The sequence below is a fragment of the Callionymus lyra genome, chromosome 10, assembly GCF_982586985.1.
Source record: "Callionymus lyra chromosome 10, fCalLyr1.hap1.1, whole genome shotgun sequence".
Classification (NCBI taxonomy): domain Eukaryota; kingdom Metazoa; phylum Chordata; class Actinopteri; order Syngnathiformes; family Callionymidae; genus Callionymus; species Callionymus lyra.
In genome coordinates this window covers 26,116,037-26,139,220 of record NC_141827.1, presented here as the reverse complement: position 1 = coordinate 26,139,220, position 23,184 = coordinate 26,116,037, and the positions used below count along the sequence as shown (strand labels likewise).

The window sequence follows — 23,184 nt, the reverse complement described above, 5'->3', positions numbered from 1 at the left end:
AATCAGTTGTATGAGTATTGACAGACATGGATGTTTGCTCTGAGGTGGTTGAAAGAGGACTTGAAGCAGATTCACTGGTTGTAGTTTTTTCAGAGGAGTACTCAGTTGTTGGACTAATTGTATTAGTGGTGAGCGTTGATAAAGTTGAACTTGAGGTAACATCACTAGTGCTAAATATTTGTGTTGATTCAGTTGTATCTGCAGGAGTTGGAGTAATTTTGGATGTTGATGAAGGTTCTGTAGATGAAGCTATGGCGTTGGTAGAGCTTTGAAGAATGGTTGATGGACTTGGAGTTGTGTTTGGTTCGGTGGTTGTGTCTTTCGTCAGTCCAGAAGTTGTCTGACTTTGTTCAGTAGTGGCTGAATAAAATGTAGAAGGTGAACTGCTGGAGAAAGTTTGACTTGGTAAAGAAGTGAATTCAGTTGTAGCAGTATTGACAGACGTGGATGTTTGCTCTGAGGTGGTTGAAAGAGGACTTGAAGCAGATTCACTGGTTGTAGTTTTTTCAGAGGAGTACTCAGTTGTTGGACTAATTGTATTAGTGGTGAGCGTTGATAAAGTTGAACTTGAGGTAACATCACTAGTGCTAAATATTTGTGTTGATTCAGTTGTATCTGCAGGAGTTGGAGTAATTTTGGATGTTGATGAAGGTTCTGTAGATGAAGCTATGGCGTTGGTAGAGCTTTGAAGAATGGTTGATGGACTTGGAGTTGTGTTTGGTTCGGTGGTTGTGTCTTTCGTCAGTCCAGAAGTTGTCTGACTTTGTTCAGTAGTGGCTGAATAAAATGTAGAAGGTGAACTGCTGGAGAAAGTTTGACTTGGTAAAGAAGTGAATTCAGTTGTAGAAGTATTGACAGACGTGGATATTTGCTCTGAGGTGGTTGAAAGAGGTCTTGAAGCAGATTCACTGGTTGTAGTTTTTTCAGAGGAGTACTCAGTTGTTGGACTAATTGTATTAGTGGTGAGCGTTGATAAAGTTGAACTTGAGGTAACATCACTAGTGCTAAATATTTGTGTTGATTCAGTTGTATCTGCAGGGGTTGGAGTAATTTCGGATGTTGATGAAGGTTCTGTAGATGACGCTATGACATTGGTAGATGTTTCAAGAATAGTTGAGGAACTTGGACTTGTGTCTGGTTCAGTGGTTGTGTCTTTCGTCAGTCCAGAAGTTGTCTGACTTCCCTCAGTAGTGGCTGAATAAAACATGGACGGTGAACTGCTGGAGGAAGTTTGACTTGGTAAAGAGGTAAAATCAGTTGTATGAGTATTGACAGACATGGATGTTTGCTCTGAGGTGGTTGAAAGAGTTCTTGAAGCAGATTCACTGGTTGTAGTGGGAAAGCTTTGGCTTGTAGTTTCTGCAGACACGTAGTCAGTTGTTTGACTAATTTCATTTGTGGTTGTTGAAGAGGAAGTTGAACTTGCTGATTCAGTTGTATCTGCTGGAGTTGAAGTTGTTTCAGATGTTGATGAAGGTTCTGTAGATGAAGCTATGGCATTGGTAGATGTTTCAAGAATAGTTGAGGGACTTGGAGTTGTGTTTGGTTCGGTGGTTGTGTCTTTTGTCTGTCCAGTAGTTGTCTGACTTTGCTCAGTAGTGGCTGAATAAAATGTGGACGGTGAACTGCTGGAGAAAGTTTGACTTGTTAAAGAAGTGAATTCAGTTGTAGGAGTATTGACAGACGTGGATGTTTGTTCTGAGGTGGTTGCGAGAGGACTTGAAGCAGATTCACTGGTTGTAGTGGGAAAGCTTTGGCTTATAGTTTCTGCAGACAGGTCAGTTGTTTGACTAATTTCATTTGTGGTTGTTGGAGAGGAAGTTGAATTTGCTGTCTCAGTTGTATCTGCAGGAGTAGGAGTTGTTTCAGATGTTGATGAAGGTTCTGTAGATGAGAATATGACATTGGTAGAGGTTTGAAGAATGGTTGATGGACTTGGAGTTGTGTTTGGTTCGGTGGTTGTGTCTTTTGTCAGTCCAGAAGTTGTCTGACTTTGTTCAGTAGTGGCTGAATAAAATGTAGAAGGTGAACTGCTGGAGAAAGTTTGACTTGGTAAAGAAGTGAATTCAGTTGTAGAAGTATTGACAGACGTGGATATTTGCTCTGAGGTGGTTGAAAGAGGTCTTGAAGCAGATTCACTGGTTGTAGTTTTTTCAGAGGAGTACTCAGTTGTTGGACTAATTGTATTAGTGGTGAGCGTTGATAAAGTTGAACTTGAGGTAACATCACTAGTGCTAAATATTTGTGTTGATTCAGTTGTATCTGCAGGAGTTGGAGTAATTTTGGATGTTGATGAAGGTTCTGTAGATGAAGCTATGGCGTTGGTAGAGCTTTGAAGAATGGTTGATGGACTTGGAGTTGTGTTTGGTTCGGTGGTTGTGTCTTTCGTCAGTCCAGAAGTTGTCTGACTTTGTTCAGTAGTGGCTGAATAAAATGTAGAAGGTGAACTGCTGGAGAAAGTTTGACTTGGTAAAGAAGTGAATTCAGTTGTAGGAGTATTGACAGACGTGGATGTTTGTTCTGAGGTGGTTGAAAGAGGACTTGAAGCAGATTCACTGGTTGTAGTGGGAAAGCTTTGGCTTGTAGTTTCTGCAGACAGGTCAGTTGTTTGACTAATTTCATTTGTGGTTGTTGGAGAGGAAGTTGAATTTGCTGTCTCAGTTGTATCTGCAGGAGTAGGAGTTGTTTCAGATGTTGATGAAGGTTCTGTAGATGAGAATATGACATTGGTAGAGGTTTGAAGAATGGTTGATGGACTTGGAGTTGTGTTTGGTTCGGTGGTTGTGTCTTTTGTCAGTCCAGAAGTTGTCTGACTTTGTTCAGTAGTGGCTGAATAAAATGTAGAAGGTGAACTGCTGGAGAAAGTTTGACTTGGTAAAGAAGTGAATTCAGTTGTAGCAGTATTGACAGACGTGGATGTTTGCTCTGAGGTGGTTGAAAGAGGACTTGAAGCAGATTCACTGGTTGTAATTTTTTCAGAGGAGTACTCAGTTGTTGGACTAATTGTATTAGTGGTGAGCGTTGATAAAGTTGAACTTGAGGTAACATCACTAGTGCTAAATATTTGTGTTGATTGAGTTGTATCTGCAGGAGTTGGAGTAATTTTGGATGTTGATGAAGGTTCTGTAGATGAAGCTATGGCGTTGGTAGAGCTTTGAAGAATGGTTGATGGACTTGGAGTTGTGTTTGGTTCGGTGGTTGTGTCTTTCGTCAGTCCAGAAGTTGTCTGACTTTGTTCAGTAGTGGCTGAATAAAATGTAGAAGGTGAACTGCTGGAGAAAGTTTGACTTGGTAAAGAAGTGAATTCAGTTGTAGCAGTATTGACAGACGTGGATGTTTGCTCTGAGGTGGTTGAAAGAGGACTTGAAGCAGATTCACTGGTTGTAGTTTTTTCAGAGGAGTACTCAGTTGTTGGACTAATTGTATTAGTGGTGAGCGTTGATAAAGTTGAACTTGAGGTAACATCACTAGTGCTAAATATTTGTGTTGATTCAGTTGTATCTGCAGGAGTTGGAGTAATTTTGGATGTTGATGAAGGTTCTGTAGATGAAGCTATGGCGTTGGTAGAGCTTTGAAGAATGGTTGATGGACTTGGAGTTGTGTTTGGTTCGGTGGTTGTGTCTTTCGTCAGTCCAGAAGTTGTCTGACTTTGTTCAGTAGTGGCTGAATAAAATGTAGAAGGTGAACTGCTGGAGAAAGTTTGACTTGGTAAAGAAGTGAATTCAGTTGTAGCAGTATTGACAGACGTGGATGTTTGCTCTGAGGTGGTTGAAAGAGGACTTGAAGCAGATTCACTGGTTGTAGTTTTTTCAGAGGAGTACTCAGTTGTTGGACTAATTGTATTAGTGGTGAGCGTTGATAAAGTTGAACTTGAGGTAACATCACTAGTGCTAAATATTTGTGTTGATTCAGTTGTATCTGCAGGAGTTGGAGTAATTTTGGATGTTGATGAAGGTTCTGTAGATGAAGCTATGGCGTTGGTAGAGCTTTGAAGAATGGTTGATGGACTTGGAGTTGTGTTTGGTTCGGTGGTTGTGTCTTTCGTCAGTCCAGAAGTTGTCTGACTTTGTTCAGTAGTGGCTGAATAAAATGTAGAAGGTGAACTGCTGGAGAAAGTTTGACTTGGTAAAGAAGTGAATTCAGTTGTAGAAGTATTGACAGACGTGGATATTTGCTCTGAGGTGGTTGAAAGAGGTCTTGAAGCAGATTCACTGGTTGTAGTTTTTTCAGAGGAGTACTCAGTTGTTGGACTAATTGTATTAGTGGTGAGCGTTGATAAAGTTGAACTTGAGGTAACATCACTAGTGCTAAATATTTGTGTTGATTCAGTTGTATCTGCAGGGGTTGGAGTAATTTCGGATGTTGATGAAGGTTCTGTAGATGACGCTATGACATTGGTAGATGTTTCAAGAATAGTTGAGGAACTTGGACTTGTGTCTGGTTCAGTGGTTGTGTCTTTCGTCAGTCCAGAAGTTGTCTGACTTCCCTCAGTAGTGGCTGAATAAAACATGGACGGTGAACTGCTGGAGGAAGTTTGACTTGGTAAAGAGGTAAAATCAGTTGTATGAGTATTGACAGACATGGATGTTTGCTCTGAGGTGGTTGAAAGAGTTCTTGAAGCAGATTCACTGGTTGTAGTGGGAAAGCTTTGGCTTGTAGTTTCTGCAGACAGGTATTCAGTTGTTTGACTAATTTCATTTGTGGTTGTTGAAGAGGAAGTTGAACTTGCTGATTCAGTTGTATCTGCTGGAGTTGAAGTTGTTTCAGATGTTGATGAAGGTTCTGTAGATGAAGCTATGGCATTGGTAGATGTTTCAAGAATAGTTGAGGGACTTGGAGTTGTGTTTGGTTCGGTGGTTGTGTCTTTTGTCTGTCCAGTAGTTGTCTGACTTTGCTCAGTAGTGGCTGAATAAAATATGGACGGTGAACTGCTAGAGAAAGTTTGACTCTGTAAAGAAGTGAATTCAGTTGTAGGAGTATTGACAGACGTTGATGTTTGTTCTGAGGTGGTTGCGAGAGGACTTGAAGCAGATTCACTGGTTGTAGTGGGAAAGCTTTGGCTTGTAGTTTCTGCAAACAGGTATTCAGTTGTTTGACTAATTTCATTTGTGGTTGTTGGAGAGGAAGTTGAATTTGCTGTCTCAGTTGTATCTGCAGGAGTAGGAGTTGTTTCAGATGTTGATGAAGGTTCTGTAGATGAAGCTATGGCATTGGTAGATGTTTCAAGAATAGTTGAGGGACTTGGAGTTGTGTCTGGTTCGGTGGTTATGTCTTTCATAAGTCCAGAAGTTGTCTGACTTTGTTCAGTAGTGGCCGAATAAAAAATGGACGGTGAACTGCTGGAGAAAGTTTGACTTGGTAAAGAAGTGAATTCAGTTGTAGGAGTATTGACAGACGTGGATGTTTGCTCTGAGGTGGTTGAAAGAGGACTTGAAGCAGATTCACTGGTTGTAGTCGTCAAAGCTGGGTTTGTAGTTTCTGAAGACAGGTTTTCAGTTGTTTGACTAATTTCATTTGTGGTTGTTGAAGAGGAAGTTGAACTTGCTGATTCAGTTGTATCTGCAGGAGTTGAAGTTGTTTCAGATGTTGATGAAGGTTGTGTAGTTGAGAATATGACATTGGAAGAGGTTTGAAGAATGGTTGATGGACTTGGAGTTGTGTTTGGTTCGGTGGTTGTGTCTTTCGTCTGTCCAGAAGTTGTCTGACTTTGCTCTGTAGTGGCTGAATAAAACATGGACGGTGAACTGCTGGAGAAAGTTTGACTTGTTAAAGAAGTGAATTCAATTGTAGGAGTATTGACAGACGTGGATGTTTGTTCTGAGGTGGTTGCGAGAGGACTTGAAGCAGATTCACTGGTTGTAGTGGGAAAGCTTTGGCTTGTAGTTTCTGCAGACAGGTATTCAGTTGTTTGACTAATTTCATTTGTGGTTGTTGGAGAGGAAGTTGAATTTGCTGTCTCAGTTGTATCTGCAGGAGTAGGAGTTGTTTCAGATGTTGATGAAGGTTCTGTAGATGACGCTATGGCATTGGTAGATGTTTCAAGAATAGTTGAGGCACTTGGAGTTGTGTCTGATTCGGTGGTTATGTCTTTCGTAAGTCCAGAAGTTGTCTGACTTTGTTCAGTAGTGGCTGAATAAAACATGGACGGTGAACTGCTGGAGAAAGTTTGACTTGGTAAAGAAGTGAATTCAGTTGAAGGAGTATTGACAGACGTGGATGTTTGCTCTGAGGTGGTTGAAAGAGGACTTGAAGCAGATTCACTGGTTGTAGTCGTCAAGGCTGGGTTTGTAGTTTCTGCAGACAGGTATTCAGTTGTTTGAATAATTTCATTTGTGGTTGTTGAAGAGGAAGATGAACTTGCTGATTCAGTTGTATCTGCAGGAGATGAAGTTGTTTCAGATGTTGATGAAGGTTGTGTAGTTGAGAATATGATATTTGTAGACGTTTCAAGAATAGTTGAGGGACTTGGAGTTGTGTTTGGTTCGGTGGTTGTGTCTTTCGTCTGTCCAGAAGTTGTCTGACTTTGTACAGTAGTGGCTGAATAAAATATGGACGGTGAACTGCTGGAGAAAGTTTGACTCTGTAAAGAAGTGAATTCCGTTATAAGAGTAGTGACAGACGTGGATGTTTGCTCTGAGGTGGTTGGAAGAGGACTTGAAGCAGATTCACTGGTTGTAGTGGGAAAGCTTTGGCTTGTAGTTTCTGCAGACAAGTATTCAGTTGTTTGACTAATTTCATTTGTGGTTGTTGAAGAGGAAGTTGAACTTGCTGATTCAGTTGTATCTGCTGGAGTTGAAGTTGTTTCAGATGTTGATGAAGGTTCTGTAGATGAAGCTATGGCATTGGTAGATGTTTCAAGAATAGTTGAGGGACATGGACTTGTGTTTGGATCGGTGGTTGTGTCTTTTGTCAGTCCAGAAGTTGTCTGACTTTGCTCAGTAGTGGCTAAATAAAATGTGGACGGTGAACTGCTGGAGAAAGTTTGACTTGTTAAAGAAGTGAATTCAGTTGTAGGAGTATTGACAGACATGGATGTTTGCTCTGAGGTGGTTGAGAGAGGACTTGAAGCAGATTCACTGGTTGTAGTTTTTTCAGTGGAGTACTCAGTTGTTGGACTAATTGTATTAGTGGTGAGCGTTGATGAAGTTGAACTTGAGGTAACATCACTAGTGCTAAATATTTGTGTTGATTCAGTTGTATCTGCTGGAGTTGAAGTTGTTTCAGATGTTGATGAAGGTTCTGTAGATGAAGCTATGACATTTGTAGATGTTTCAAGAATAGTTGAGGGACTTGGAGTTGTGTCTGGTTCGGTGGTTGTGTCTTTTGTCTGTCCAGAAGTTGTCTGACTTTGCTCAGTAGTGGCTGAATAAAACATGGACGGTGAACTGCTGGAGAAAGTTTGACTCGTCAAAGAAGTAAATTCAGTTGTAGGAGTATTGACAGACGTGGATGTTTGCTCTGAGGTGGTTGAAAGAGGACTAGAAGCAGATTCACTGGTTGTAATGGGAAAGCTTTGGCTTGTAGTTTCTGCAGACAGGTTTTCAGTTGTTTGACTAATTTCATTTGTGGTTGTTGAAGAGAAAGTTGAACTTGCTGATTCAGTTGTATCTGCTGGAGTTGAAGTTGTTTCAGATGTTGATGAAGGTCGTGTAGTTGAGAATATGACATTGGTAGAGGTTTGAAGAATGGTTGATAGACTTGGAGTTGTGTTTGGTTCGGTGGTTGTGTCTTTCGTCAGTTCAGAAGTTGTCTGACTTTGTTCAGTAGTAGCTGAATAAAATGTAGAAGGTGAACTGCTGGAGAACGTTTGACTTGGTAAAGAAGTGAATTCAGTTGTAGGAGTATTGACAGACGTGGATATTTGCTCTGAGGTGGTTGAAAGAGGACTTGAAGCAGATTCACTGGTTGTAGTTTTTTCAGAGGAGTACTCAGTTGTTGGACTAATTGTTTTAGTGGTGAGCGTTGATAAAGTTGAACTTGAGGTAACATCACTAGTGCTAAATATTTGTGTTGATTCAGTTGTATCTGCAGGAGTTGGAGTAATTTCGGATGTTGATGAAGGTTCTGTAGATGAAGCTATGGAGTTGGTAGATGTTTCAAGAATAGTTGAGGGACTTGGAGTTGTGTTTGGTTCGGTGGTTATATCTTTCGTCTGTCCAGAAGTTGTCTGACTTTGCTCTGTAGTGGCTGAATAAAACATGGACGGTGAACTGCTGGAGAAAGTTTGACTTGTTAAAGAAGTGAATTCAGTTGTAGGAGTTTTGACAGACGTGGATGTTTGTTCCGAGGTGGTTGCGAGAGGACTTGAAGCAGATTCACTGGTTGTAGTGGGAAAGCTTTGGCTTGTAGTTTCTGAAGACAGGTATTCAGTTGTTTGACTAATTTCATTTGTGGTTGTTGGAGAGGAAGTTGAACTTGCTGTCTCAGTTGTATCTGCAGGAGTAGGAGTTGTTTCAGATGTTGATGAAGGTTCTGTAGATGACGCTATGGCATTGGTAGATGTTTCAAGAATAGTTGAGGGACTTGGAGTTGTGTCTGGTTCGGTGGTTATGTCTTTCGTAAGTCCAGAAGTTGTCTGACTTTGTTCAGTAGTGGCTGAATAAAACATGGACGGTGAACTGCTGGAGAAAGTTTGACTTGGTAAAGAAGTGAATTCAGTTGTAGGAGTATTGACAGACGTGGATGTTTGCTCTGAGGTGGTTGAAAGAGGACTTGAAGCAGATTCACTGGTTGTAGTCGTCAAGGCTGGGTTTGTAGATTCTGCAGACAGGTATTCAGTTGTTTGACTAATTTCATTTGTGGTTGTTGAAGAGGAAGATGAACTTGCTGATTCAGTTGTATCTGCTGGAGTTGAAGTTGTTTCAGATGTTGATGAAGGTTCTGTAGATGAAGCTATGGCATTGGTAGATGTTTCAAGAATAGTTGAGGGACTTGGAGTTGTGTTTGGTTCGGTGGTTGTGTCTTTTGTCTGTCCAGAAGTTGTCTGACTTTGCTCAGTAGTGGCTGAATAAAATATGGACGGTGAACTGCTAGAGAAAGTTTGACTCTGTAAAGAAGTGAATTCCGTTATAAGAGTAGTGACAGACGTGGATGTTTGCTCTGAGGTGGTTGAGAGAGGACTTGAAGCAGATTCACTGGTTGTAGTGGGAAAGCTTTGGCTTGTAGTTTCTGCAGGCAGGTATTCAGTTGTTTGACTAATTTCATTTGTGGTTGTTGAAGAGGAAGATGAACTTGCTGATTCAGTTGTATCTGCAGGAGTTGAAGTTGTTTCAGATGTTGATGAAGGTTCTGTAGATGAAGCTATGGCATTGGTAGATGTTTCAAGAATAGTGGAGGGATTTGGAGTTGTGTTTGGTTCGGTGGTTGTGTCTTTCGTCTGTCCAGAAGTTGTCTGACTTTGCTCAGTAGTGGCTGAATAAAACATGGACGGTGAACTGCTGGAGAAAGTTTGACTCGTCAAAGAAGTAAATTCAGTTGTAGGAGTATTGACAGACGTGGATGTTTGCTCTGAGGTGGTTGAAAGAGGACTTGAAGCAGATTCACTGGTTGTAGTGGGAAAGCTTTGGCTTGTAGTTTCTGAAGACAGGTTTTCAGTTGTTTGACTAATTTCATTTGTGGTTGTTGAAGAGAAAGTTGAACTTGCTGATTCAGTTGTATCTGCTGGAGTTGAAGTTTTTTCAGATGTTGATGAAGGTTGTGTAGTTGAGAATATAACATTGGTAGAGGTTTGAAGAATGGTTGATAGACTTGGAGTTGTGTTTGGTTCGGTGGTTGTGTCTTTCGTCAGTTCAGAAGTTGTCTGACTTTGTTCAGTAGTAGCTGAATAAAATGTAGTAGGTGAACTGCTGGAGAACGTTTGACTTGGTAAAGAAGTGAATTCAGTTGTAGGAGTATTGACAGACGTGGATATTTGCTCTGAGGTGGTTGAAAGAGGTCTTGAAGCAGATTCACTGGTTGCAGTTTTTTCAGAGGAGTACTCAGTTGTTGGACTAATTGTATTAGTGGTGAGCGTTGATGAAGTTGAACTTGAGGTAACATCACTAGTGCTAAATATTTGTGTTGATTCAGTTGTATCTGCAGGAGTTGGAGTAATTTTGGATGTTGATGAAGGTTCTGTAGATGAAGCTATGGCGTTGGTAGAGCTTTGAAGAATGGTTGATGGACTTGGAGTTGTGTTTGGTTCGGTGGTTGTGTCTTTCGTCTGTCCAGAAGTTGTCTGACTTTGTTCAGTAGTGGCTGAATAAAATGTAGAAGGTGAACTGCTGGAGAAAGTTTGACTTGGTAAAGAAGTGAATTCAGTTGTAGGAGTATTGACAGACGTGGATGTTTGTTCTGAGGTGGTTGCGAGAGGACTTGAAGCAGATTCACTGGTTGTAGTGGGAAAGCTTTGGCTTGTAGTTTCTGCAGACAGGTATTCAGTTGTTTGACTAATTTCATTTGTGGTTGTTGAAGAGGAAGTTGAACTTGCTGTCTCAGTTGTATCTGCAGGAGTAGGAGTTGTTTCAGATGTTGATGAAGGTTCTGTAGATGACGCTATGGTATTGGTAGATGTTTCAAGAATAGTTGAGGGACTTGGAGTTGTGTCTGGTTCGGTGGTTGTGTCTTTCGTCTGTCCAGAAGTTGTCTGACTTTGCTCAGTAGTGGCTGAATAAAACATGGACGGTGAACTGCTGGAGAAAGTTTGACTCGTCAAAGAAGTAAATTCAGTTGTAGGAGTATTGACAGACGTGGATGTTTGCTCTGAGGTGGTTGAAAGAGGACTTGAAGCAGATTCCCTGGTTGTAGTTTTTTCAGTGGAGTACTCAGTTGTTGGACTAATTGTATTAGTGGTGAGCATTGATGAAGTTGAACTTGAGGTAACGTCACTTGTGCTAAATATTTGTGTTGATTCAGTTGTATCTGCAGGAGTTGGAGTTGTTTCAGATGTTGATGAAAGTTCTGTAGATGAAGCTATGGCATTGGTAGATGTTTCAAGAATAGTTGAGGGACTTGGAGTTGTGTCTGGTTCGTTGGTTATGTCTTTCGTCTGTCCAGAAGTTGTCTGACTTTTTTCAGTAGTGGCTGAATAAAACATGGACGGTGAACTGCTGGAGAAAGTTTGACTTGGTAAAGAAGGGAATTCAGTTGTAGGAGTATTGACAGACGTGGATGTTTGCTCTGAGGTGGTTGAAAGAGGACTTGAAGCAGATTCACTGGTTGTAGTCGTCAAGGCTGGGTTTGTAGTTTCTGCAGACAGGTATTCAGTTGTTTGACTAATTTCATTTGTGGTTGTTGAAGAGGAAGATGAACTTGCTGATTCAGTTGTATCTGCTGGAGTTGAAGTTGTTTCAGATGTTGATGAAGGTTCTGTAGATGAAGCTATGGCATTGGTATATGTTTCAAGAATAGTTGAGGGACTTGGAGTTGTGTCTGGTTCGGTGGTTGTGTCTTTCGTCTGTCCAGAAGTTGTCTGACTTTGCTCAGTAGTGGCTGAATAAAACATGGACGGTGAACTGCTGGAGAAAGTTTGACTTGGTAAAGAAGTGAATTCAGTTGTAGGAGTATTGACAGACGTGGATTTTTGCTCTGAGGTGGTTGAAAGAGGTCTTGAAGCAGATTCCCTGGTTGTAGTTTTTTCAGTGGAGTACTCAGTTGTTGGACTAATTGTATTAGTGGTGAGCATTGATGAAGTTGAACTTGAGGTAACATCACTAGTGCTAAATATTTGTGTTGATTCAGTTGTATCTGCAGGAGTTGGAGTTGTTTCAGATGTTGATGAAGGTTCTGTAGATGAAGCTATGGCATTGGTAGATGTTTCAAGAATAGTTGAGGGACTTGGAGTTGTGTCTGGTTCGTTGGTTATGTCTTTCGTCTGTCCAGAAGTTGTCTGACTTCCCTCAGTAGTGGCTGAATAAAACATGGACGGTGAACTGCTGGAGAAAGTTTGACTTGGTAAAGAAGTGAATTCAGTTGTAGGAGTATTGACAGACGTGGATGTTTGCTCTGAGGTGGTTGAAAGAGGACTTGAAGCAGATTCACTGGTTGTAGTCGTCAAGGCTGGGCTTGTAGTTTCTGCAGACAAGTATTCAGTTGTTTGACTAATTTCATTTGTGGTTGTTGAAGAGGAAGATGAACTTGATGATTCAGTTGTATCTGCAGGAGATGAAGTTGTTACAGATGTTGATGAAGGTTGTGTAGTTGAGAATATGACATTTGTAGATGTTTCAAGAATAGTTGAGGGACTTGGAGTTGTGTTTGGTTCGGTGGTTGTGTCTTTCGTCTGTCCAGAAGTTGTCTGACTTTGCTCAGTAGTGGCTGAATAAAATATGGACGGTGAACTGCTAGAGAAAGTTTGACTCTGTAAAGAAGTGAATTCAGTTGTAGGAGTATTGACAGACGTGGATGTTTGCTCTGAGGTGGTTGAAAGAGGACTTGAAGCAGATTCACTGGTTGTAGTCGTCAAGGCTGGGTTTGTAGTTTCTGCAGACAGGTATTCAGTTGTTTGACTAATTTTATTTGTGGTTGTTGAAGAGGAAGATGAACTTGCTGATTCAGTTGTATCTGCTGGAGTTGAAGTTGTTTCAGATGTTGATGAAGGTTCTGTAGATGAAGCTATGGCATTGGTATATGTTTCAAGAATAGTTGAGGGACTTGGAGTTGTGTCTGGTTCGGTGGTTGTGTCTTTCGTCTGTCCAGAAGTTGTCTGACTTTGCTCAGTAGTGGCTGAATAAAACATGGACGGTGAACTGCTGGAGAAAGTTTGACTCGTCAAAGAAGTAAATTCAGTTGTAGGAGTATTGACAGACGTGGATGTTTGCTCTGAGGTGGTTGAAAGAGGTCTTGAAGCAGATTCACTGGTTGTAGTTTTTTCAGAGGAGTACTCAGTTGTTGGACTAATTGTATTAGTGGTGAGCGTTGATGAAGTTGAACTTGAGGTAACATCACTAGTGCTAAATATTTGTGTTGATTCAGTTGTATTTGCAGGAGTTGGAGTTGTTTCAGATGTTGATGAAGGTTCTGTAGATGAAGCTATGGCATTGGTAGATGTTTCAAGAATAGTTGAGGGACTTGGAGTTGTGTCTGGTTTGTTGGTTATGTCTTTCGTCTGTCCAGAAGTTGTCTGACTTTTTTCAGTAGTGGCTGAATAAAACATGGACGGTGAACTGCTGGAGAAAGTTTGACCTGGTAAAGAAGTGAATTCAGTTGTAGGAGTATTGACAGACGTGGATGTTTGCTCTGAGGTGGTTGAAAGAGGTCTTGAAGCAGATTCACTGGTTGCAGTTTTTTCAGAGGAGTACTCAGTTGTTGGACTAATTGTATTAGTGGTGAGCGTTGATGAAGTTGAACTTGAGGTAACATCACTAGTGCTAAATATTTGTGTTGATTCAGTTGTATCTGCAGGAGTTGGAGTTGTTTCAGATGTTGATGAAGGTTCTGTAGATGAAGCTATGGCATTGGTAGATGTTTCAAGAATAGTTGAGGGACTTGGAGTTGTGTCTGGTTCGGTGGTTATGTCTTTCATAAGTCCAGAAGTTGTCTGACTTTGTTCAGTAGTGGCCGAATAAAAAATGGACGGTGAACTGCTGGAGAAAGTTTGACTTGGTAAAGAAGTGAATTCAGTTGTAGGAGTATTGACAGACGTGGATGTTTGCTCTGAGGTGGTTGAGAGAGGACTTGAAGCAGATTCACTGGTTGTAGTTTTTTCAGAGGAGTACTCAGTTGTTGGACTAATTGTATTAGTGGTGAGCGTTGATGAAGTTGAACTTGAGGTAACATCACTAGTGCTAAATATTTGTGTTGATTCAGTTGTATCTGCCGGAGTTGAAGTTGTTTCAGATGTTGATGAAGGTTCTGTAGATGAAGCTATGACATTTGTAGATGTTTCAAGAATAGTTGAGGGACTTGGAGTTGTGTTTGTTCCGATGGTTGTGTCTTTTGTCTGTCCCGAAGTTGTCTGACTTTGTTCAGTAGTGGCTGAATGAAACATGGACGGTGAACCGCTGGAGAAAGTTTGACTTGTTAAAGAAGTGAATTCAGTTGTAGGAGTATTGACAGACGTGGATGTTTGCTCTGAGGTGGTTGAGAGAGGTCTTGAAGAAGAGTCACTGGTTGTAGTTTTTTCAGAGGAGTACTCAGTTGAACTTGAGGTAACATCACTTGTGCTAAATATTTGTGTTGATTCAACTGCATCTGCAACGGACTCCCGCTTCCTTATAGTTCTGTCGTAGAATTGCTCTTCATTTTGACGCTCTATCAAAGAAGCCATGAGTCATTATTCACATCTCTCACAACTAAGTAGATATTTGTTATTTCTCCTTATTTGTTCAAAAACATTGAAAGACAGTTGAATAAACAGGAATTGTGAGATCAGGCTAAGTAGCTATACAAAAATTGCAAAATAAAAATAGAAATTTACATGTAATAGAAATTACATCCCTAACTTTTCCTATTTAAACCTGCAGTTTTTCCCCAAGTAAGTAAGTAAGTAATTGTTATTCGTAAAGCGCCTTTGCCATCAACCGCCTTTAAAAGTTTCTTGATGATTGCGAAATGATCGATAAATGACTTAATATGAACCACCTGTCTGTAATCTTATCTGATTGCAAATATAGATGTGTGAAAGCCTCAGATCTGTTGAGCGAATATCGCTGAGCAAACAGCATAATGGAGTGCAAGGAACACACCAAACACATCAGGGATAAACTGGTGGTGAAGCTTCAAGCAGAGTTTGATTATAAAAAGAACACCCAAGATTTGAACATGTCAAGAAAAACTTTTCAATCGCTCATCCTGAAATGCAATTGGAATGGCATGACAAAGATGAAATCGTCAACCTTATTTTACAGGCAGAACATGAATCTGTGACAATACCTAAAAGCTGTTGTTCAAAATGTCTCTCCATCTAATTTGTCTGAGGTTGAGCTGTTTTACGAAGAACGGGCACAACTTTCAGGCCAAGGTTTGTGTTGACAAACCCTAAATGATTTCTTATCTTAACTGCAGAAAAAGGTGGTTCCACTGAGAGGAGCATTTAAACACCACACCTGTTAATTTTTTATTTGTAGTAGCAATTTAAAAATAATGTGTAATATTACTTCATACTTTCGTTTTTTGACATGAAATTCCAATTAAGTATAGGTTTGTGCTCATAATTTCACCAAAGTGAGGAAAGGTTTTCTTTATCCAATGGTTTATCAACTTTATACAAATTACAAATGGTGGGAATCTGTTATTTATTTTTTCATTTTGAGTTGTTTACCAACATATAAACACTGCGTATTTTGTATTACACAACGTCAGTAAATTATACAACTTTGTATTTACAGTAAATATTGCATTAATACATGTTTAAAATTGATTAAATGTAAAACCCAAATTTAATAATTACATATTTTGAGAATTAATGGGAAAGAAAAACTAACAATATTAAAAAGAGAAAATAACCGACTAGGTCTTACCTTCTTCACGTCCATAAAGATCGCTGGCTACAACCAGTGTGATGGTGATGGTCAGAATAAGGAAAATTATAATCCGATTGATCATCTTTAAATCCTTCCACATCTTCTCTTCTGACATAAAATTCAGTCTTGAAGATGAACTGTCCTACCAAATGAATTTAGCCATCATGCAAAAGAATCGCTAAATGAGGCAAAAACAGTTTTAATGTAGATCGCTCTTCACACACCTGCCGTCTCACTCATCCAAAAGTTATAGTTCTAATTGGCATCAAAAACCTATTGTATTTGTGCTCTGACCATGTACTGTCCCTCCCTCAACAAACGTCAATCTCCATTGTCACGCTGCTGGGTGCTTATAAAAGAACATTTGCCCGGGACCCACCTTGTTTACCGTCAAATTTGAAGTGGACAAGGTACAACGTTTGATTGGGCAACGTGGGGTTTGGATACGTTTGACATCACTGAGTTATGAAAACTGCGTCATCAACAAGTTAGTGATTTTTGATTAATCATACACTGGCTTGTATCACGTTGCTTGGAGTACCAGCATCACACGAGTCGACTAAGGAAGTCAACAGTTTTTTTTTTCCCTGATAGAATTAGTCATTTTTTAATGAGAGCTCACTTTATGCCAGTCATCGTTGTATAGACTTTGTTGCAAAATGCATTTCTTTTGATCAGCTTTTTGATGAAACCTACAATTATTTAACAGCAAACATAGTTTTTTACTGAGCTTTGAAAAAAATCGAGACGGTACTCCAGATCACAGCTAATTAATTAAACTAATCTGGTGACACAATACATATCACAATACAGGATAAACGATGTGAACTATTGTAGGAAAAGAATATATTTATAGTATTGCCTGAAGACTTGACTCTGAGGTTACAGAATTTACAGACCACACGACTCATGAGGAAGTCACTGCTTTCACATGTTTTGAAACAAAAATATGTTGACTGTATCATCTCGTCCTCAGTTGTCACCGAGATCGCGCAGGTTTTTATTGTTCCTTTATCTGAACAAGCAAATTGAATATTTATTTAATATATATATATATATATATATATATATATATATTTATTTTTTTAACACACTATTAAAAGTAGTAAAAATATGGTAGAAATTATGATTTTAAAGCCAAAACAAGAAAACAAATTAAAAGAAAAACCTATTTAGTTGTCGTTCCGTATCAATACTTTGCAACACCCCTACACAGCACGTGTTCTAATGCGTGCAAAGATTTGTGGGAGAAGTTGTCGGACTAAGTTTGCCCTATGATGGAGTGTCCAGGGTCTCGCCCGTCTCTTGCCCTTTGTAACTGGGACGGTGTTTGTTCATACGAGTTCAAACGCGGTGTCAAAGATCAATTTCAGTCCATCATGACAGTGCTGCTGCTATGCAACAATAGTGGCTGATCTAATTCATGGTACATTCTGGAAATGAATTCGGATTCCAATTTCGGGATAATGATCATCAGTGATCGCGTGACCTTGGACAATGAGCTTTTCTGTTGACACCTGTTGCCATAACGGCGAGCAAATTACAAGGGAGGGCGCGGTGGATTCCAGCTTTGTCAATCGAAACGTGGTCAGTCAGTCATGTGGAGTGGACACGTAAGTGTTAGTCAATACAAGAAAACAGAAAAACAAATAGAAAATTCCCGAAATTTGTGGTGAGCTTTAAACATGTGTTCTTACGCATTCATTTTTTTCCTTCTTCTTGATTAAAATCAATTATCTTGTTCTTCTTGAGTAAATGATTGTGAGGTCGTTTCACTCTTCTTAAAGGTCAACATCTTTTAAATGTTGAAGTCTTCCTCTCCAAGATGCAGTAAGTAAGTTAGTCTCTCATCACGAAAATGTTTTGAACTTATTACTTTATTAAGTTACGGTATGAAATCTGGGCGAACAACAGGTTAAGAGAGCGAAGCCCATTAAACTCAGACACCTTTCCATTTTCACACTTTTTTTTCTTTTCCATTGTGTTTTGATCAGGGTTATGGCTGGTGGGGTCAATCATTTATCATTGATCTCCAGAGGGATCAATAAAGTTTATCTAATCGAGAGCTGATCCGAAGAAACTCCTTTGTCATGTTTATGCAAGTCATTGTCTTGTTGGAAGGTGAACCTTCTGCCCAGTCTGAGGTCTTGGAAGAGGTTTTTCTTCCTGGATAACTCTGTGAGTCTTAAGGAGTATGGAGGCCACAGTGCTCTTAGGAACCTTAAGGGGGCAGCTAATATTATTTTGTAACTTTGGCCATATCTGTGCCACTATCCTGTCTCTTAGCTCTTCAGTGCAGTTCCTTCGCCCTTATAATTCCCATTGATCTCTGACGTGCACTGAAGGCGTAAGGTCTTCTACAGACAGGTGTGTCTTTCCTGATAAAGTCCAGTCAGTTTAATTAAACACAGATGGATTCCTTTGTGAGAACCATCCGAGGGAGTATCAGAAGAAATTGAGTTAAATACGAGCGTCACGGTTCTGAATACTTGTGACCATATGATGTTTCAGTTTTTAAATACATTAGCAAAAATGTCTGCATTTCAGTCAAGTGTATAGAGTGTACATTAATTGAGAATTTTCTATTTTTCTATTTAGCAATTTGCTGCAATTAAACAAAGAAGTTTGCCAGGTATTGGCATCTGAGGTAAGAAATTTCGAAGGTCAAACATATTAAAAGGGCAACTCTTGATCTGCATCGATGCTGCATGCTTGACACCGTTGACCACCAGATTCTTCTAGAGGTTAGAAAACCATATAGGCATATGTGGAACTGCTCTAGACTGGTTTAAATCCTACCTGTCGGATAGAAAGCACTATGTACATGTCAACCACCTCTCATCGACACACTCTAAGGTCAGCTATGGTGTCCCACAAGGTTCTGTTCTTGGTCCAATACTATTCACAATCTATATGCTCCCACTAGGGGACTTGATTAGAAGACACTCTATAAACTTTCACTGTTATGCTGATGACACCCAACTCTACTTGTCCATGAAGCCAGATGAAAGAAATCAGCTAACACAACTACAGTCCTGTATTACAGATATAAAGTCCTGTATGACCAAAAACTTCCTTTTACTGGTCTCAGACAATCATTAACTAATGATCTAGCTTTCCAGAATGGACTTGCTCCTGCTACTAGCACCACTGTAAAGCATCTGAGAAACTCATCCATGCTTTTATAACCTCCAGGCTGGACTATTGTAACTCTCTTCTGTCAGGATGTTCTAAGAAGTCTCTCAGAACTCTTCAGCTCATTCAGAACTCTGCAGCTTTATCCTGACTAAGACTAAGAGTGAACACATTTCCCCTGTGCTGTCTTCCCTACATTGGCTTCCTGTAGAATTTAGAATACAATTTAAAATCCTTCTCTTAACCTATAAAGCTTCACATGGTCTAGCACCAACATACATTAAAGATCTAATCCACACTTTTCAACCCTCTAGGACCTTACGATCCCTAAACTCTGATCGGATTAGTTATACCAAAAATCTCTGAATGTAGATTTGGAGCCAAGGCCAGAGCCCCTTGTCTGTGGACACCCTCTCTATGTTTAAAAACAATCTTAAAACCTTACTTTTTGATAAAGCCTATAGTTAGGACTGATTCGGGCTCTGCCTGAAGGTTTTTGTTTATCTTAGCTATAGGCTTAGATTGCTGGAGGAGTTTAAGACACCGAACTCTGTATATCCTCCCTTTCCTGCATTACATTCATCACCTGTGCACACTTTTTATTTCTCTCCCGGAGCACCAGGACTCCACCTCCAGAGCTACTGCTGATCCAGGACCTACACCACGTCATTGGATCCAGAGTTCTTTCCAGCACCTCCATGGACTCTTTTATACTCTCCTCTTTTCTCTCACTGTATCCTCCCTCACTCTGATCTCCGTCTATCTGTCTACACCCCCCCTTTCCTTCCTCCCAGCCGGTCACAGCAGGAGGCAGTCAACAATGAGTCAGGTTCTACTCGAGGTTTCTGCCTTTTAAAAAAGTTTTTCCTCGCCAACGCCACACTGTGCTTTACTCATTGTTGAGTTGCTGGATCTGTTTTTCCTTTCTCCACTATAGTCTTACTTCAACTGTAAAGTGTCTTGAGATAACTTTGTTATGATGAGACACTTGAAATAAAATTGAATTGAACTTTCCTGACTCATGTGTTTCAAATGTTGAAGTCTTCCTCTACCGAGCAAATGGTTCCAGAGGGAATATTATAACTCTCACCCTCCACACATCTTCCCCAACACATGACAGCACATGACAACAACAAGTACGGATAGACGTGTCCAACATTGCATTTTATATTCGATCACACAGAGTAGTTTGGATAATATACATCATGAAATAAGCAAACACACAAGTTAAACAAAAACAGTCCTGTCCTCGTGACTCAAGCTTCGGCTTCTTCCTCCTCCTCCTCTGTTCTGGTTTCTGTTGCAGCCTCCTGCTCCATTTTGGCTCTACGGCGTTCCATTTCTGTTATAGTCATGGGGTGTAGAGGAAAAAACCCAGCCAGCCCTGACGAAAGAAATCAAGGATCTTAAAAGGTTGTGCATGATCCTGGAGCAGATGATTTCACTGTCCAGTTAATAATAGAAAACATAAAAAGATGACCATGAAGTGAATAACCATTAAAGCTCATGGTTGATGCCACTCAAAATTAATCGTTATAAAACAAACTCAAACATCATTTCCTGTAACGATGACCCACCTTGACCAAAGAAATCCCGATTAAAAATCTGTTGAGCAATGCTTGTTCTCCGAGTGAAACATTGTTTAGTTTTGAATACACACCTAGAAGTTTAGCCACTGGATTTGTCGGGTGAGCGCCGCGCCCGATCCAGAACTTGATCCTGTCGTAGTTGAAGCTCACCAGCTTCTCGTTGTAGATGTTGGGAAGGGGGTCGTAGGTGCCCAGCTGCTCGAAGTACTTGCCATCTCTGGCCCGTTTATTCAAAGCCGCCACGATGCGATAAAAGGGTCTGTTGGCCTGATGGTGGCCGGCAAGAGCCAATCTGATGACAACATGGCCGTTATAGTATTTTGCTAGCAGGCGTGAGGCTGTCGAGGAAACACAGAGAACATGTTTTATACTTCTTTAAATAGTTGAAGAGACTTTTAAAACCAGCTATATTAACACATATTTTTTTAAAGAATGACTGCCTGTAAATGTGTGCTATAACAAGCATGAGTGTGACACCTATGATTCAAGTAGGTGTAGCTAAAGTGACCTTTACCTTCTCTTTCGTAATAACTGAATCACCCTCAAAATTCCCGAATGAATATATTTCTAGCATGTATAAAATGTTACTTTTTTGTACATAAAAACGAAGGAAAGACAAATTTTATTAACACTAAATAAAAACTAAACAATACTGTCATTCAAAAAAAAGGAGAATAAAGGAAGGGATATTTCTTTTACATTTCTTATGCCTTCTTGATTTATTCTTCAGCTTGTGGCCACACATTTCTTTACATCTTTTGTACCGTTTTAAATTTTAACAGAACTACAAATTTTAACGGTTTGATTTTCATAAAAAGAAATATTTAACTAGGCCATTTATCAATCATGTTATACTATCAGTATTGATATTTATTGCTCCTAAGCTTTGGAACAATCTTCCTCTTTCTTTGCGCTTGATGGAGTCTACTGACTCCTTTAAGAAACATCTTAAGACGTTTCTATTTGTTCAGGCTTTTCCTTGATTTTCTGGAACTCCTGTTGTGTTATCAGTTTTATCTTGATCTTTAAAGTATATACTTTATTGAATATTGTTTTGATTGTTTAAGCGCTTTGTGACCCTGGTCTGGAAAAGCGCTATACAAATAAAAATTACTTACTTACTTAAATGTAGCTCATTCTAAAAACCATAACCCTTGTTATGGTAATGCATTTTTACCTTTAATTTTTCATTGAAAAAACCTCTATGTCTACATTATGTTGAATGGCCAGTCTGTTTTAAATTTATTAATTATTGAAAAGCATCATGAAACGAATAAAAATGTTTTATATATTTTTTTATATTTGGAAACCTATGTGTACAACTAGAAATCACAGCGCAAATATTTTATTTTCATGTTAAAAAACTTAATGTTATTTTTTAAAAAAAGGAATCATACTTCTAAATTCTATAAAATTCAAAGTCACTGAACTTATCAGTATTTTATACAATAATGTCACATGGATTTCGATGAACCAGCCTTTTAACTGATCATGTTTTTAAATAGTTTCATTCAATTTTCTCGAGCATCCTTTGTTTAAGACGTTCAGTGAGTGTTTGAATGTTTAGTGTCTTTTTTCAGTTCAGCAACGATAGAAACTAAGAATTATAAAATGAATGAATCAAGTACAGTGGACACTGAGGTGGTTTAGTACTTACTTAAATGAACCATAATGGCACCGGAATCTTCCTGAAAGAGAAATAAAATCATTTAAACTAAGTTGAACTATAAACAGTTTCCACTATAGAAACGTTGTTGACATTCGTGTGATCGCTGTGACAAATAAGCATTAGCAACATGCTAGTCACATACACATGTGCCTTAACTACTCGCTTAGTATTAAAACTGCAAACGCCACATATAAAGAGATTCGTGTACTCACTGTTGTCTCGACGAGCTTCTCTGTTGTTTCAAATCCAACAGAAAAAACGTGTTTATGTTGCTTGTATGAAATGTGACTTTTGTCAGGGCGCAGACATGTTTGCACCGGATGTTACGTAGACTGCTTCACGTTAGAATCGTGACATGTTTCCGCCACTGGATGGCGGTGTTGTACAATGATCTCACTGCGGTTGACAATCGTATTTTCTTCATCAATTATTTTTTTAACCCAGTAGATTGATCGTATTTTTTTAAATCACTTTAAAAATGTAATGTTTCTCTCCATTGGCAAATATTTTAATTAAGCAATATAACCTTTTGGGTAAACAATAAATAGTTTGAAATGCCTCATTGGTACTAACAACGTATGTAAGTAAGTAAGTAAGTAATGGTCATTACTCGAACGCCTTTCTATGTAACATAATTATTTGTTTGTTTTAAACGTATTGAGAGGTAATAAAGATTGCAAAATGTAATAAAGAATGTACTGTATTGTAATATCGTATCATTATTATTATGAATCTCTTGTGAGCTTCCTAGAAATATGGAAAATAAATACTTCAAAGTCCAACTACATTTGAGAACATTTAAAAGTGAAATCAGTTTAATTTACTAAATGTTTTAGCACTGCTTAAAGTAGTCCATTGGGTGACTGTGTATAATAATAAGATACAGTGTTTGCTTTTCTATTTATTTGATTCATTTATATGCAGCAATAACAAGACACGACACACACTTCTGATCTGTACGGCAAATGAAATGTGTCTAAACGCAAACACAATCTTCACACTGGTTGATTCATTTCTCGCGTGCAAACAGTGAAATTGATGTCAAGTATGTTTAAAAAGGTTGAACAACTCTCTAGGACAGGATTTATAATGATAATACTGCAAGTTAAACTTCTGTCAGGAGGATTATTGCATCTATCCTGCAGCTCCCATCTTTATTGTGACTGTTGTGACTAAACATCCATCAAAGGGTTCAGCTCAAGATATACATAAAGACATGTATTAAATAAAACAGTATTTTTAGTTATTATTTAAAAACGATGTTAAAATAAATAAAACATCCTTTCTATCACCTCACTTATAGTGTTGTAGTCTTTTTTTTCTTATTAATGTGTGAAGAATGATCAAAATT

General features: G+C 39.2%; 1 protein-coding gene across 1 annotated transcript; it reads right to left on the bottom strand.

Annotated features, from left to right (window-relative positions):
* Positions 1-19,716: 19,716 nt before the first annotated feature.
* On the bottom strand, positions 19,717-22,167 carry mrps16 (mitochondrial ribosomal protein S16). The gene is made up of 4 exons (XM_087800750.1): positions 22,046-22,167; positions 21,822-21,852; positions 20,236-20,502; positions 19,717-19,959 (listed from the first exon to the last, which is right to left on the bottom strand). The coding sequence occupies exons 2-4, from the start codon at positions 21,832-21,834 to the stop codon at positions 19,832-19,834; spliced, it is 408 nt and encodes a 135-aa protein (XP_087656876.1). The 5' UTR covers positions 21,835-21,852; positions 22,046-22,167; the 3' UTR covers positions 19,717-19,831.
* Positions 22,168-23,184: the final 1,017 nt, after the last annotated feature.